At 30.8% G+C, this 14,373-nt stretch overlaps 6 protein-coding genes and 1 non-coding gene across 7 annotated transcripts; 1 reads left to right on the forward strand and 6 right to left on the reverse strand.

Moving 5' to 3' along the window:
* Positions 1-369: 369 nt before the first annotated feature.
* On the reverse strand, positions 370-2,295 carry ORC2 (origin recognition complex subunit 2; the record flags this gene model as incomplete). Its single annotated transcript, XM_003688074.1, has 1 exon — positions 370-2,295. The coding sequence occupies one exon, from the start codon at positions 2,293-2,295 to the stop codon at positions 370-372; it is 1,926 nt and encodes a 641-aa protein (XP_003688122.1).
* A 386-nt stretch (positions 2,296-2,681) lies between these two features.
* Positions 2,682-3,623, reverse strand: TRM7 (tRNA methyltransferase TRM7; the record flags this gene model as incomplete). Its single annotated transcript, XM_003688075.1, has 1 exon — positions 2,682-3,623. The coding sequence occupies one exon, from the start codon at positions 3,621-3,623 to the stop codon at positions 2,682-2,684; it is 942 nt and encodes a 313-aa protein (XP_003688123.1).
* Positions 3,624-4,101: 478 nt separating this feature from the next.
* RSM10 (mitochondrial 37S ribosomal protein uS10m) lies at positions 4,102-4,830 on the forward strand (the record flags this gene model as incomplete). The annotated part of the gene is made up of 1 exon (XM_003688076.1): positions 4,102-4,830. The coding sequence occupies one exon, from the start codon at positions 4,102-4,104 to the stop codon at positions 4,828-4,830; it is 729 nt and encodes a 242-aa protein (XP_003688124.1).
* A 314-nt stretch (positions 4,831-5,144) lies between these two features.
* On the reverse strand, positions 5,145-5,216 carry TPHA0Mtrna1E. The gene has a single exon. It is a non-coding gene; the product is annotated as a tRNA-Glu (tRNA).
* Positions 5,217-7,107: 1,891 nt separating this feature from the next.
* TPHA0M01160 (SDR family oxidoreductase) lies at positions 7,108-8,118 on the reverse strand (the record flags this gene model as incomplete). The annotated part of the gene is made up of 1 exon (XM_003688077.1): positions 7,108-8,118. One exon carries the CDS (start codon positions 8,116-8,118, stop codon positions 7,108-7,110), a length of 1,011 nt encoding a protein of 336 aa, XP_003688125.1.
* Positions 8,119-9,230: 1,112 nt separating this feature from the next.
* Positions 9,231-10,328, reverse strand: ECM2 (Pre-mRNA-splicing factor ECM2; the record flags this gene model as incomplete). The annotated part of the gene is made up of 1 exon (XM_003688078.1): positions 9,231-10,328. One exon carries the CDS (start codon positions 10,326-10,328, stop codon positions 9,231-9,233), a length of 1,098 nt encoding a protein of 365 aa, XP_003688126.1.
* A 1,006-nt stretch (positions 10,329-11,334) lies between these two features.
* NRG2 (Nrg2p) lies at positions 11,335-12,387 on the reverse strand (the record flags this gene model as incomplete). Its single annotated transcript, XM_003688079.1, has 1 exon — positions 11,335-12,387. One exon carries the CDS (start codon positions 12,385-12,387, stop codon positions 11,335-11,337), a length of 1,053 nt encoding a protein of 350 aa, XP_003688127.1.
* Between the last annotated feature and the right edge of the window lie 1,986 nt (positions 12,388-14,373).

The raw sequence follows: 14,373 nt of genomic DNA on the forward strand, positions 1-14,373 counted from the left end.
AAATTAATAAATATAGCTAAAACAAATTTGTCTTTTCAAACTAAATGTGCTTTCTTTTACAATTTCTATTTCACTTCGCTTATAATCCTATCGAATGAATAAAAATTAGCGCTCCATGGAATAATAAGATATTACATATTTAAAATGCCTAGTCACAACAGATCATATACAAATATTTTTATAGTTTAATGTTAAAATTACAAACAATTTAGGAATCGACTCTACAATCTTTATGTATATCTGTCTATCTGCCTATATATCTATATGATAGACGTTTGTGATGCCTGAATGCTGGGCATATTTCTTCTAATTTCCTCATTAAAAGATATTGTAATAGTTACCAATTTAGTTTGGAAAATTACAAAAATGTTATATATCCGTCAATACTTCTTTAAGAAGTTTTTTTATCTCAACATAGGAATAAGGAATCCATATTTTTTCAGCACCCCTAGTATCCTTTGTAATAGTAGCCATTTTATGCTCAATGAACTCAGTTAACATACTTCTTAATGAAACTTCATTATAAGCGATGAATTGATTTGAACATTCGCTTAAGAACGTTCTAAATTCTACCCCAATAGCAGCTAGACCTTGTTTAGCTGATTTACTGAAATTATTAAGTTCCACATTTGTTAGCTGGGTTTCTAATAATAATTTATACATTTTCTTTGAATTCTTGGTTAAAGATTGTAATACATATTTAGCACCTTCTAAAGTGTTCTTGGTATCAGAACTACCTAACTTCATGACATCTTGGAATGATGATTCGATCTGTCTAGGCTCAAAGTTAGTAACATCATGATAAATAAAATTGAAATCTTGTGCTTTCATATTATCCCATAATATTGGGGCATTTATATTATCCGTAGACGCCACAAGTGCTACCTGTCTAATTCTAGCTAAAGTACTTAACATAACTTGAAAAGTATCTTTTCTAGTTGAAGGCCCATCTAGATTGTGAACTAAAATAATCAATTTGATATCTTGAGGTTGAGTCTTGTAATATTCGACCATCTTTTGCAATTTCAACAAGACATGGTTATCCCAATATTTGGATTCGTTACGATTTAATTCATCAGGATATAATGCTTCTGTAATATCTTTTGATACATCTCTATAATTACAGATGGGATTATAACCATTTATAATGATACATGGAATACCAGTTGTTATTTTTTTATGAGGATTGTTAGCTATCGCCGCATATGCTAATTCGGGAGAAAGATAATTAAATACAAAATCTTCCAAATAGGAATGTTTCGATCCAATTCCATAAAAAAGCAATGAGAATCCTTGTGATACTTCAAACCAATATTGAGGATATAGATTCCGTTGTTTCTTAAATAAATAATTCCTAGAAGACTTCAACAAAGAATTATTAAATGCGCTTGTGATTGCTACAAATTCTTCTCTTGTAACAGTTTTTGAATTTGCCATTGTATTTTTTGATTTATCTCTTGATCTGACTGATCTTCTTTGATCAAAATAACCTTCAAAAGTATCAAAAAATGACCCGATAATTTTTTCCATAGGTGGTTTATATTGATTAGAATCAGGCAATGGCGTATTTTTGAAGTTTTTAGTTAATTGTAATGGCTTTAAATCACCTTTCATTTTTTTCTTATCATCGCCTATATTTTTCAATATTTCTTTCTTTAATGAAGAGATATATGAATACTTTTTATTATTCCTTATTTCCTGTTTAAGTTCTGGTTCTTGTTTTAGGTCAACACCTAATGCTTCATTCTCATCCTTAATGTTTATGGTACTACTATCCAGGTCATTTATTTCATCGACATAACTCGATTCCTCCTTTTCATCTTCGACCACTTTTTCACTTTCATTCAATTGAAATGATTCATCATCACCACTGGATTTATCATTATGAATGTTATCATCACCTTCATCATAGTTATACGATAATACTTTCTTTCGCCTCGTTCTTCTGCCTGATGCAGTACTGATGTTATCATCACTTGTATCCTTACTGCCATTTGATTGCAACATTTCATTTATCTTAATCTCGTTTTCAAAAATGGAAGAACTTTTATCATCGTGTGATATTTCATGTTCATTACTCTTCAAATTAACTGGTTCTAAGTCTATTCTAGTTGATTTTTTTTGAGGACTAATGATCTGCTCTATCGACATTCTCTTCCTTGTTGCTTGTCTACGATTATTAGACTTCTTTGTGACTATAAAAGGCCTAGAATTGACATTATAGGTCAGCTTAGAAGGTGATGAAAGTATATCAACATGCTCTACAATATCATTTTTACTGTCTGGACTTGACATTTTATCGCTATATATTTCAAACAGAATAAAATGGTAAACAACTGAGTATTTCCTTTAAATTTAATCAAATTATATGAATTATCTATTCGAAGTGCATAATCTTACTATAATAAAGTATCAAAATGAATTAATCCAATATACATTAAATACGTTGAAACATTCTTATAATTGTTTAACATTTATAGCTTTTTACATTTTTCACTTGTCATGAGCAATGTATTATAGATTAACGCGGTAGTAACATTCAAAATCATTTAAAGTATAATGAAATATATGTGATGAGCTTAATAAAAGACAAACAAAGTTCATATGTGATGTTCGCTTATTATATTATTACGTTATTTTGTACCTATATGTATACTTAAATATCTATGTGAATTTTATTATTATATAGAGCGTGTTAGTTTACCCTTTCTTTTTAATTCTAGAGCTCTTTTATATGGTGGGTTTGTAGGCATTTGAACTGGATTTAGAGATACGTTTAATAAGTCATTAGATAACTCGTCTTTAACATCAATGTGATATGTGGCATCTGAATCATATGCATCTAAGCTGCCACATGTCATGAAATCTACTATATCTCTATCTTCTTCATACCATTTCGTTATGATTGAATTATTATGTATTTCTTTGATGTTGCAACCTTCAAAAAATTCTGTAACCGATTTATTTAAATCTAATTTAGGAACCCAATCTTTAGGTGGACAGTAATCTAAACAAACAATAAAAGCTTCTAATGATGTACCTCTTGAAGATCTTGGTTTAGCACATATGATTTTTTTGAAAAGGAATCCTAATTGTGAATATAACAAATCGATATCTCTACCTCTAAAAATTTTGGCAATGAAAACACCACCTTTCTCCAATATGCATGTTGTCAATTGCAATGCACTCATAATCAATTGTTGTTGAACATATTCATCTAAATCATGTAAACCTGTCACATCTGGTGCACCATCACTGCAAACAAACTGTGCTTTTTCATTACCAAATAATTCTAAAATCTTATTGAATGTTTTTGGATGCGTAATATCAGCTTGCAGGCACGTAACATTATCAATTGGGGACATTGGTTGCAAATCGACTGCAATGATTTTTTTACCACTATCATCTTCTGACTTATTATCAACAAATAATTTTCTAGATAAAACTTGTGACCATGAACCAGGAGCTGCACATAAATCAACAACTCTTTTCAAATTTGGGTCATCCAAAAAATGATACTGCTCATTCAATTGCAGCAACTTGAATGCAGACCTGGCTCTATACCCTTGTTCCTTAGCTTTCCTATAATATAAGTCTCGCTTATCTTTACTTCTTTTACCCATTTTGTTCCCGTTACAGTATCTTATTTGCTGTTTACTATGCCCTATAAGAAACACATTAAATCCAACGTTTGATTATTTAAATTTCGATAGTAAACAAACATAACAATCATAATATACTAACAACTAATGGTTTGAATTACAATATATCAATCAAGAAAGACAGTATTATTCTTGGTCATCTCATCTCATTTTTCATTAAAATTTTAAGAACCGTTTCAATTACCCGCGCTTTAGCTTAATTCCAATAAATTGGAATTTCCAATATCTCAAAAATCTTTATACAATAATTCATATAATTTATATGATTTCAAGAACTGTTTGAACTGGGATGTTAATGTCATTGTAATTGTAATTGTGATTTCAATACTTCGTTATCAGATTGATACAACGATATCATTTTAGTAATTTTAAGGATTTAAGAATTATTAACTATTTGTTATTGATTCATGCTAAGAGGTTAATTATTCAAGACGCTTACATGGAAAACTATATGAAACAAATGTTTTTAAGACGAGCTAATGTTCTTGCATTGCGAAATGTTAGATTTCAATCTAGCATCCCCGAATTAACTGCAAAGGACTTACCTGCTTCTACTGTTATTGATTCAGTGACTAAAAGTTCTTCAATTGCACCAGAGGTTAATAGTGAAAAAACATATACAAAATATTCTAATAGTGTTACCGAAAATGCTAAACAACATATACTGCCAGTAAATGTAGAAGCAGTATATCATTTACCTTTAAGAAACGAAGTTAAATACGGGGATCTAATAGCTGATATTCAATTGAGATCCTACGATAACGAAAATTTGGATTTTTTCTCTGATTTCATATTAAGAGTAGGTTACTATTTAGGAATGCCTATGACTGGCCCAAAGCCTCTGCCAACAAGAAGGGAACGGTGGACAGTTATAAGATCTCCTTTTGCTCAAGCTAAATCCAAGGAAAATTTTGAAAGACATACACATAAAAGGTTAATCAGAGTGTGGGATACAGAGACAGAGGTCTTAAATATATGGTTATCTTATATTAATAAACATGCTATTACCGGTGTAGGTATTAAATGTAATGTATTCAAGAGAGCAGGGCTCGATTTAGAAAAAGATGAGAAGGTTGAAAGTTCAATCTTTTCCAGCTTAGAGAAACAACCTGGAAAAAAATACAAAGTGTGGATGAAGTTGTTGGTAACAAGGTTTTGGAATTATTAGCTTCTGAGCAATTTAAAAAACATTTAAAATAAAGGTTCTATGAAAAAAACTAAAATAGTAAAACAATATCAACAAGAAAACTTTTCATTAAACACATGACAATTTCATAGTCAAATCAATATTCTATCAAATAATCTTGATATATTCAATTACTTGGATAGTCTACTTTAATTTCTTAATCATTTAACATGTAAATAAACATATAATAATAGATAGTTATTTTGAGATCAAATAGTCTATAAAGAATTACAACTTGAAACCATTACTAGGTTCCCTAAGTTTTTGAAAGACAATATTATTTAAAAAATATATAACTCCGATACGGGGAGTCGAACCCCGGTCTCTACGGTGAAAGCGTAATGTGATAGCCGTTACACTATATCGGATAATTAATGAACAAAATATTGCAATATGGTTGCTACAATAAACAGATTTAGGACAGGAATATAATATAATGGATAAACAGATATAAGACAGAGTATTATATTATAGCAGATGGGAAGCGCAGGTTCGGATCTTGTTATTATTTTCAACGTAAAACAAAAGCTTGCTCTTTTCTATATATTCTATATAATATATAATAAATAGTTACATGATTATTCCAAATACCAGATGTATAAATAAGTCTCCCATTTATACTTTTTAGTTCAGCTAACATTTGCGATGTAATGTATTGGACTTGCTTGTCATTGCATTCGTATCGGCGTCTGTTGTTTCAGATTTGCGACCATATTTCCTATATAGGAAATATTACTAATGTTATATCGTCATCTAACTCTTGCTGAGCTTATATTACAACACAAAATATTTTGAGCTGAGATCTGATGAAGTAACGTTATTTCTCTAAGCTAGAGGTATTATAGTGGGGTTACTATAATATGAGGTGGAAGCGCATTGGGCGGATCGTTTTATTCCGTTTTTAAATCCGATTAAGCTTGTTTCTCTCAAACCATATATACTAAATAATATGGATGATGTTTAACCTTTCATTCAGTTTCTGATATTAGATCGCTATTTATTCGTTTTATTTTTAGCTGGAATCCAAGTTTCTATTCATCGTTATTGACACGTTTCACTCGTGGTGTAATATTTTTATTGAACTGGTTTATAGGATATATCGATTAACAAATAATGCGTCTGCGATTTATAACCGACGTTGTAGTATCTACGATTTATTAGATCTAAAGACAAATTGCAAGTAGCAGGAATAAAGGAAAGTTAAAGATTAGTAAACTGTTGGAAATGTCACTGGTCGTATAAGTGAATATACGATACCAGATATTACCTCTTTAGGAGATTATTGTTGCCAACCTGAAACAATAGTGCCTGCAAGAATGTAATGGCAACATTTCTAATGCATAAATAGCACTGTAGAACCATCAGTCTGCCATACGTGTTCAATTCGACGACGACGTCTCGTTGGACAGAACGGTAGATTGAAATATTATGTATATATAAACCCCGGTAATCAATAGTTGACAATTCATTGATCCAGGTCCAAGAGACCAGAGAGATTAATTTAGATATAAAGTATATAATCTAACAACATTTTAATATATTAAAGCAATGAACACAAATATTGAGCATAAACGAGGCGTTACGTTACGTCAGTTAATATATCGTTTAACACCTTTACTTGATATTTCGTTAATTAAATCAAATGAAAAACACTGATATATAAAAGGTACGGAATTCCCACTGTACCTAAATCTTGAAATATATAAAAACCATAATAATATTCACTATTTATAGTTTATGTGATAAAAAACTAATCAGATTAAATATCGCAATCCTCACCTACTAATATGAGCACTAATGAAGAAGCCAACTATGCAGTCCTCGTCAATAACATTTAACCTGTCACTGTTTCCATGCTACTTTTCTACACAACTTGACATTGAGTTTTGTTAAAAATTTGCAAAGAATAGCTAAGAGTTAAGTTGTTATTGATATATGATTAACAAAGACAAGTAATCATTATTCAAAGACATTTTTTCTAACCGACTTGATGGAATATGAATAATTGAATCTTTTTAATTTCCATAATTCTCTGATAACTTTACAAATTAATTTTTTATTACATTGAATTTACTGAGGACGAAAGTCTTCCTGAATATCAATATTTTCAAGATAGTAAGTAGGAGATTTTTTGTTATTCATAAAACGATTTCTTTAAGTATAAATTAACTAAGTAATCGACTGTAAATAGAGACTCGATAACAGTTGGTCTTCAACAAGGCATAAGGAATGAAAAGAGTATAAAATGAATAATCATAATCACAATTTACCGCGTCTCTTTAAAGCTTGATGAACAATGTCATAAACTGAAGCATCGAAACTTTTCCACTCAATGCCTAATAGTTTTTGTGTGACTGCTGAATCATAACGAATATCTAATTGTTTACAATCTTCGACTGCAGGAGGGATAGTACCTTTTATTTGTGGGAACTGTTTGTTGATCGAATTAGCAATAAGTTGATCACTATATGTGCCTGCAGACAGTAACAATCTTTTACCGTCAAATTTGTCCTCTTGTATAGCCTTAACATGTGCTAGAGCCACATCATCAACATGAACGTAACTCATCGCATAGTCTTGAGACAGTTTTTCAGTAGGTGGAAGGCACAAAATTTTATTGACAAATTCACAAGAAACATTTAATGTATCTTTAACATCTTCGTCAAACATTTGTCTTCCAAATACCATGGCTGGATTCACGGCAGTGAATTTAAAATCAACTTCATCTTTGTTTTCTTTTAGGAAATCCCAAGCAGCCTTTTCTGAATATGTCTTTGAACCAAGGTAACACATGAAAGAGCTGGTTTTTGCTTGTTCCCAAGTAATTGGATTCCAATCCTTCTCTGTAGTAACTACAGAGAAATCATTAACATTTATAATTGCAGCAATGGAAGATGTCATCACAACATGTTTGACACTTCTTGGAGCAAATTTTTTAATAGCACTTAATATACTTTTGGTACCATTGACAGCTGGCAACAAGTAATGGTTTTCGAAGTCAGTATTTCCCTCTTCAGGTAGTGGAGAAGCCATATGTATAACGTTATCTATTTCCTTACCATGCTTCTTTAAAGTTTCGTCGAATGCATCCAATTTTGTTATATCAGAAATAATTTCAAATGATAAATTTGGGTTATTAAATTGTCTAATTACCTTATCAGCTTTAGCTTGCGATCTAACTGTCCCAATAACTTTGTAGTTTTGGGATAGTAATAAGTTGATTACATGTAAAGCAATGAATCCTGAAGCACCAGTAACTAAGACAGCCATTTTTGTTATTGTTGTTGTTAGTATATCCTTTATTTTTATTTGTTGTTGAAGTTGTAGTAAGTTACAAGGACATCCAAACTACATACTAGAAAGAAAATTTTAAGCACAATCGACCAAAGTATTCAAAAATTGCTATCATTTTATATAATGGATAGATATATGATTCTAATGTCATTGAACCAAAAAAGTTCCAATCCCTTATCCTAGCGCAATGAGTACTTAGTATTAGGATGATTAGTAATGCAAATGTGTTAATTCATCTCAGCCTCTTTTCCTTTCTCTTATTCGCTCACACCTTAAAAATAAACATGCATTCTAAGCATCGTCCTGATACTAACCAAGTAGTATATTTGGACTCTGCTGTTCTTACTGAGTGTTGGATACAACACTCAACATGTTTTCGATATTTGTTCATTTCATGTTTCGTTTCAGAGGTCTCTCGGTCTGTGTTTACAAAATTTAATTTTCCTCTGTTCTGTAACTGCTGGTGTGTGCGTAAATTTATAGTCAAATAGAGTAACCAAAATTTATTTCGAAACGACAACGTATTCGAACTTTATGTATCAAAGAAGCCCATATAGAAGCCCATCAAAATTGGTTTGTATAGCACGTTGGGAAAGAATCCAACAACGATATACATCAACTTTTCGAAGAAACATTAGTGGCGTTCCTTTTAATTAGTGGATACTTTCCTATTTTAGTATTTGCAAAATTGATTAATTGCCATGGGTTCATGACCTCAATGCGTAGCTGAACTTATTTAGCAAGTGTTCACATTTTAAACATGAATGGATATAGTTAATGTTTAATTGCCAATTTAGAGGCGTTTACCAAATTAATTGATGAGTATATAATCAATGGTAATATTTGTAAAGAATACTAAACTTGTTTGTTTATGTTAATATGTCAGAATTCTTTTTTTTTTTTGATTTATTTACTGTTATAAATTCAATAGTCGAGATTTGGTAGTGATAGTGTTAGTGACGGTGTGCTTTTCGTTATATTACGATTGTAAGGAATATTGGCTACAGAGGTGGGGTATACAGGCTATTAAATGTAAATGCATTTGCATGCTTGTATTAAATATATTTAAGGAATTCCATTCATATCTCTTATAACTGAATATTAGTAATTCTTTTGGATTTTTTATTCTTGTCCTTCTTCTCTATCTTACCTTTGTTTTGAATTCTAGCCTTTCCACTCGAAGTTGTAGATTCGGTTGACAAATCGTTTCTATTGTTTTCTAATCTTATTAATTTATCTAAAATTATGTTTAATTTAATATTCTCTTTTAATGAGTTCCCAAACGAACCATTTGAAAACCCCATGGACCAAGGAATTACAAATACATGGTGCCCATCAATCTTCAGGATGCCTCTAAATAGACCCTCTTTAGTCTTCAATATTAGGTCATCCTTAATTATTGATTTTACAAAGTTGCTTGCCAAGATCGCATTCTTTAATCGAACTCCTCCGCATCTTGATTTATGTTTAATTATAACAGAATTCGAATTCTTCTCTTGCCAATCTGATATTTTCAGTATCTCAGAAATTTTATTTGTTATTTTCCATTCCGGTAGAGATTGATCAATATTATACAAAAAATAAGATCTTTCAGTTTCATTAACATCCTCCTTTAATTGAAATGATGCTTGTAAGGGTAGCTTTTTCAGGACATGTTCTATATTAATATTTTCAAATTCTTTAGCATTACTACGTCCATGATTATCTAGCTTCAAATCTGCATCATCTGCTCTTTGATTTTGTAATGCTTTCTCCTTTCTAATATATTCTCCTAGCTGCGACATAAGTTTCTCTAACTTAACATCATCGTCTGTGATTTTTGCTGCACCTAATTTCACATCTTTCAATGCTAAAAATCGTTTCATCATGTCATTTTTAGCTTCTTCCGTTTGCATACTTTTATCATTATTTATAATGGAGACTATTTTATCTCTAACTTTAATCGGAATATGCCATTTTAGATCAAGCATGCAACACTGACACACATTCCTTTGATTAGAGCACTTAAAACATATAATAGACTTCTTGACATTTGCACTTCTATTTGTTGATTTAAACTGGAAGACATCGAATGGGAAAGTGCAAATTTTACACTCTGCGCCATTTGGTATTTTAGTCATTCTTATATTCGATGACCTCCCAAAACATGAATCACAAATATTAAACTCTCTTTCATCAGAACTCATTATCAAGTTGTTTAATACTGAACTACTTCGATTTTGTTCCCTTGGGTATATGCTGATTCATGAAGTCACTTTCAAGTTAAAAACATCAAACACTTTTATGCAAAAGAGTTTTAGGTCATCGATTTAACCTTCAAATATTTCAAAATTATATCCAAGAATATTGAAATTTACTTCTTTCAATTATGGTTCAGTAAACCAAGGCTTTACAAAAGAATGATTGTTGACAGATGAAGATTTCTAAACAACTGTATATATCTAAGTATATAGATTATAAGTCACTATTTACAATTAATTACTAAGAAATTCATTAACAAATAGATAGATCAGGGTTAAAAAGCTAAGTCAAAGTTAATTTATCCACCTGTTGGTTCGGTTGAAGAAATTCATGTTGTTGTTGTAAGTTTTTATCATCATTAAAATCTATTTGTTAATAAAAATATCTGTTTCAATTACAGATAATTCAATTCGACTGAATTGACGATTAAGAATAACTTGAAAATTGCGCAAAAGACATAGTTATACTACTATCTCTTGTCGATAGCAAAAGTTTATCTTATATGAGTACTCTACTACGATTGTATGTACATGGAAAAAAATTATAAAAAGCTGAATCAAATATTTACTACAAACTGAGAAAGTGGAAGCTTTAACAATATAGTTCTTAATAAATACTATATATTGCTGTTTATATATGTAAATATTTATATGCCAATTTTTTTCGTTTTGAAATGATTCTAGCATATACCTTCAACAAAAAATTTTCACGGGTATAAAAATGGAAAAATAGATACTCGTGTTAAATGATATTATATGTGAGATAAGATATCTTAAATTATAAAGATTTGAAAACTTAAAGTCATTGAAAGGAATTAGGGCATTTAACATAATAAGATAAGAGGAGAGCCAGGAAGGAAGGCAGTTTTGGATTAAGATTCGCTTAGGTAGTCTTCATTTTATAGTTGTGAATATTCTAAAATTATGTATCAACGTTTTATTTACTTGAGTATTATTTAATCTTCTCATTTTTGTTAGAAATGACTTTCTTTGTTGTCTTGGTTGGTTTTCTTTCGGATCTTCTTTTCTTAGTCTTTCTTTTTAAATGAGTCTGATAATGTTGTAAACTGTTATCATTTCTTGAAAACCATAAATTACAACCCCTATGTGGACATTTGTGATTTTTTTCACCTGTATGAATCTTATGATGTCTAGTTAAATGACCTGCTGTAGTGAATTTCTTCATGCAAATTTTACATTGGTGCTTACGTCTCCTTTCGATCGTCAATAATCTTTCTTCTTTTGTCATTTCCTTTATGTTCTTCTTCAAAATCTCTTGAATTTCGACACCATAAAATGATGGTTGATTGTTTGATTCGAATGGAATGCTGCTGTTAGCGGTGCTTGAGAAAATTGCTTGAGTTTGAATATTTGGAACTTGAAGAATTTGTGTGACAGATGTGTTCACAGATGGAGAGGCAGACATGGTCATTGGTGGAGTGATTGGTCTAGCAATCATATTGTTATACGTATATGAGCGGTATGAATTAGTGTTTCTCATCGAATGTAACGGAGGAGTTAATGCTGTATTGGAAGTGTAATCAGTCTTTATGTAAGGGTTTCCAGTAACAAAGCTTTGCTTTGAATACATGATGCTATTGTTGGTGTTGGTAATGTCATTAGTGTATGTGGTGTGAATTGGTTGGTTGGTATACTGTTGTTGTGAAATTGGGATGTAAGGTGGATGAGTTAGATGTGGTATTTGGTTATTGTTATTATTGCTGCTAAGGAGCTGATAATTTTGTGTGGCATTAGGATTTAATTCATTAATTGAAGGCAAACTAGATTGATAAGTAATTGAACCTACATTTGAACGAGGAGAAGATGGAACTGCGTTATCATAACTACCTTTATTCAATTTTAATTTTAAATTATGCTCTATACTTTGTGTGTTGTGAAATTGTGGTAACAACGTATTATATTTTCTAATTTGATCTGACGAATTAAGATTTGAAGAAACAGGTGGACTAAAATATTGCGTTTGTGCGTACATTTTGATGTTCATGTGATTCAAAAATTAGAATATATTTCTATGTGTGAATGGGTTGATTGCAATAATTAAAGGAATGCAAATATAATATATATTTATATAACATATATATATATATATTATATCTCTATTCTTGTAATTGCTTCTATGAGGAGTGAAACTTAAATGAAGTTAGAGAGAGAAACAGCAAGCATGAAAAATCACGATGTATAAATTATTGTAAGAAGAAATAAATAAGCTTCGTAAGCAGAAGGATTGGAAAAAAAAAAGGAATTAAATGCCATTGTAGGAAAATATATGTCTGTTATATATGATTTTGGTAATTACATTTTTTTTCTTTAAAGATAATTAATTTAACTTAAATTCAAATACTAAAAATGATATTTCAAGTAAGTTAGATATAAAAAATAAAAATAAAAAAAAAAGTAGTTAAATCAAGAAGGAACAACAGCCAGAATAATGAAAACAATGAAAACAACATAAGAAAACATACGTATAAGCGATAGAAATAACCTATATTCTCTTATTTGTTTGTTTGTTTGATAGGTTATAGCTGAATGAACTGCTGATGATGTATATTCATTTTACAGAATATATAGAACATAACTCAAAAATGAAGACATAATAATTCGAATGTTGAGCTCACTGTTACTGTTGGTGTTATGTGTGAGTGGTAAAGACTAACGCTTATTCTTTCAATAGTATTTTTTACCTGGTTGAGTGCTGTTTCCATTTTCGTGAGAAAGTCGAGTAGGGAACATTGACGGACAGCAACACTCGACAGAACAGTTCTCTGTTGTTTTTCTGTTTTGTCCCATACTTATTATGTTACCAGATCTCACCAAAAGTCCAAAAAACACTATTATCGACAATCAGCTCCATTTCCTGTTTATGCTACTCTATGTGCTTTACTATTCTTTATCATAATTACGAGATTTAAACTGTTTTGCAATGCAAAACAGTACTGAAACAGTTGTTTTATTTATCATTAAAGCCTAAATTTCTTTTGTTTTGTTTTCTGTTGGTGTTTTATTGAAGAGAAAAGAAAAAGAAACAATGAATTACATACGATACCGCACTATACACTACTCTAATTGCCGCGGAGGGTCGCTTGTACATTGATGCACATGTGCTTCTACCGCGAGGAGGAAAAAGGCAAAGCCAAAAAAACACATTAACTAATAATAAGAAAAGAGGAAAAGAAATATATCAATATTAGCTATGGCGTTTTCTGGTTTGTACACCGTAATTTGTACTCCGTTTTACTGTAATCAGGAAAATATATTATAAGTTCAGGTATTATATTTGCTTTCTGCTGCAATTTAACCTCGGCTTTAATTCATTCGATTCGTATCTCTTTTTTTCCATGGTTTGTCTTTTTTTCAATGAGGACTTTCCTCTTGCTTCCTTCCCATCTCTAACAAATCGGCGTGCAGCTCCAGGTTCGTTTCTTATTGCAATTTTATTTTAAATTTGGTTTATTAGTTCCTTTTTTCTGCATTGCCAGCGCTATTCTTTGACGGATCGTACGTTTTTTTTTACAAATGTTTTCACCATCCTTTTTTTAATTTTTATTTACAGGAAGGACATTCTCCCAACCAATTGACCGGATGCCATTGTCGTGTACTGTTGGAGGCTGTGATATACACACACATACGGACATGGTTCCTCCGTACTTGATCTTCCCTTTTTCTCGCTCTTCCTGAAAAGTAGGGAAAAAGGGTAGAAAAGACTTTCTTCGTTAATGCAACAACTTCTCAGGGTAAATCTCGCATTTCTTTTAAACAACTGTCATAAATAAAATGTTGACAACAAAATTATATTAATAGCTTTCTTACTTTCTCGATTGGGAAATTCTTGTGCTTTTTTCTTTCTTTTCTGAACTCTCATCACGACCCGTATCTGGTTATTCATAACACGATGGAATGTAAAGGGAATATGAAATTCAATGACTTTTGTTTAGTTACTAAGGATTGTTGCAGTAGCTTTCATGCTTTATTT

The sequence above is a fragment of the Tetrapisispora phaffii genome, chromosome 13 (genome assembly GCF_000236905.1).
Source record: "Tetrapisispora phaffii CBS 4417 chromosome 13, complete genome".
NCBI lineage: Eukaryota > Fungi > Ascomycota > Saccharomycetes > Saccharomycetales > Saccharomycetaceae > Tetrapisispora > Tetrapisispora phaffii.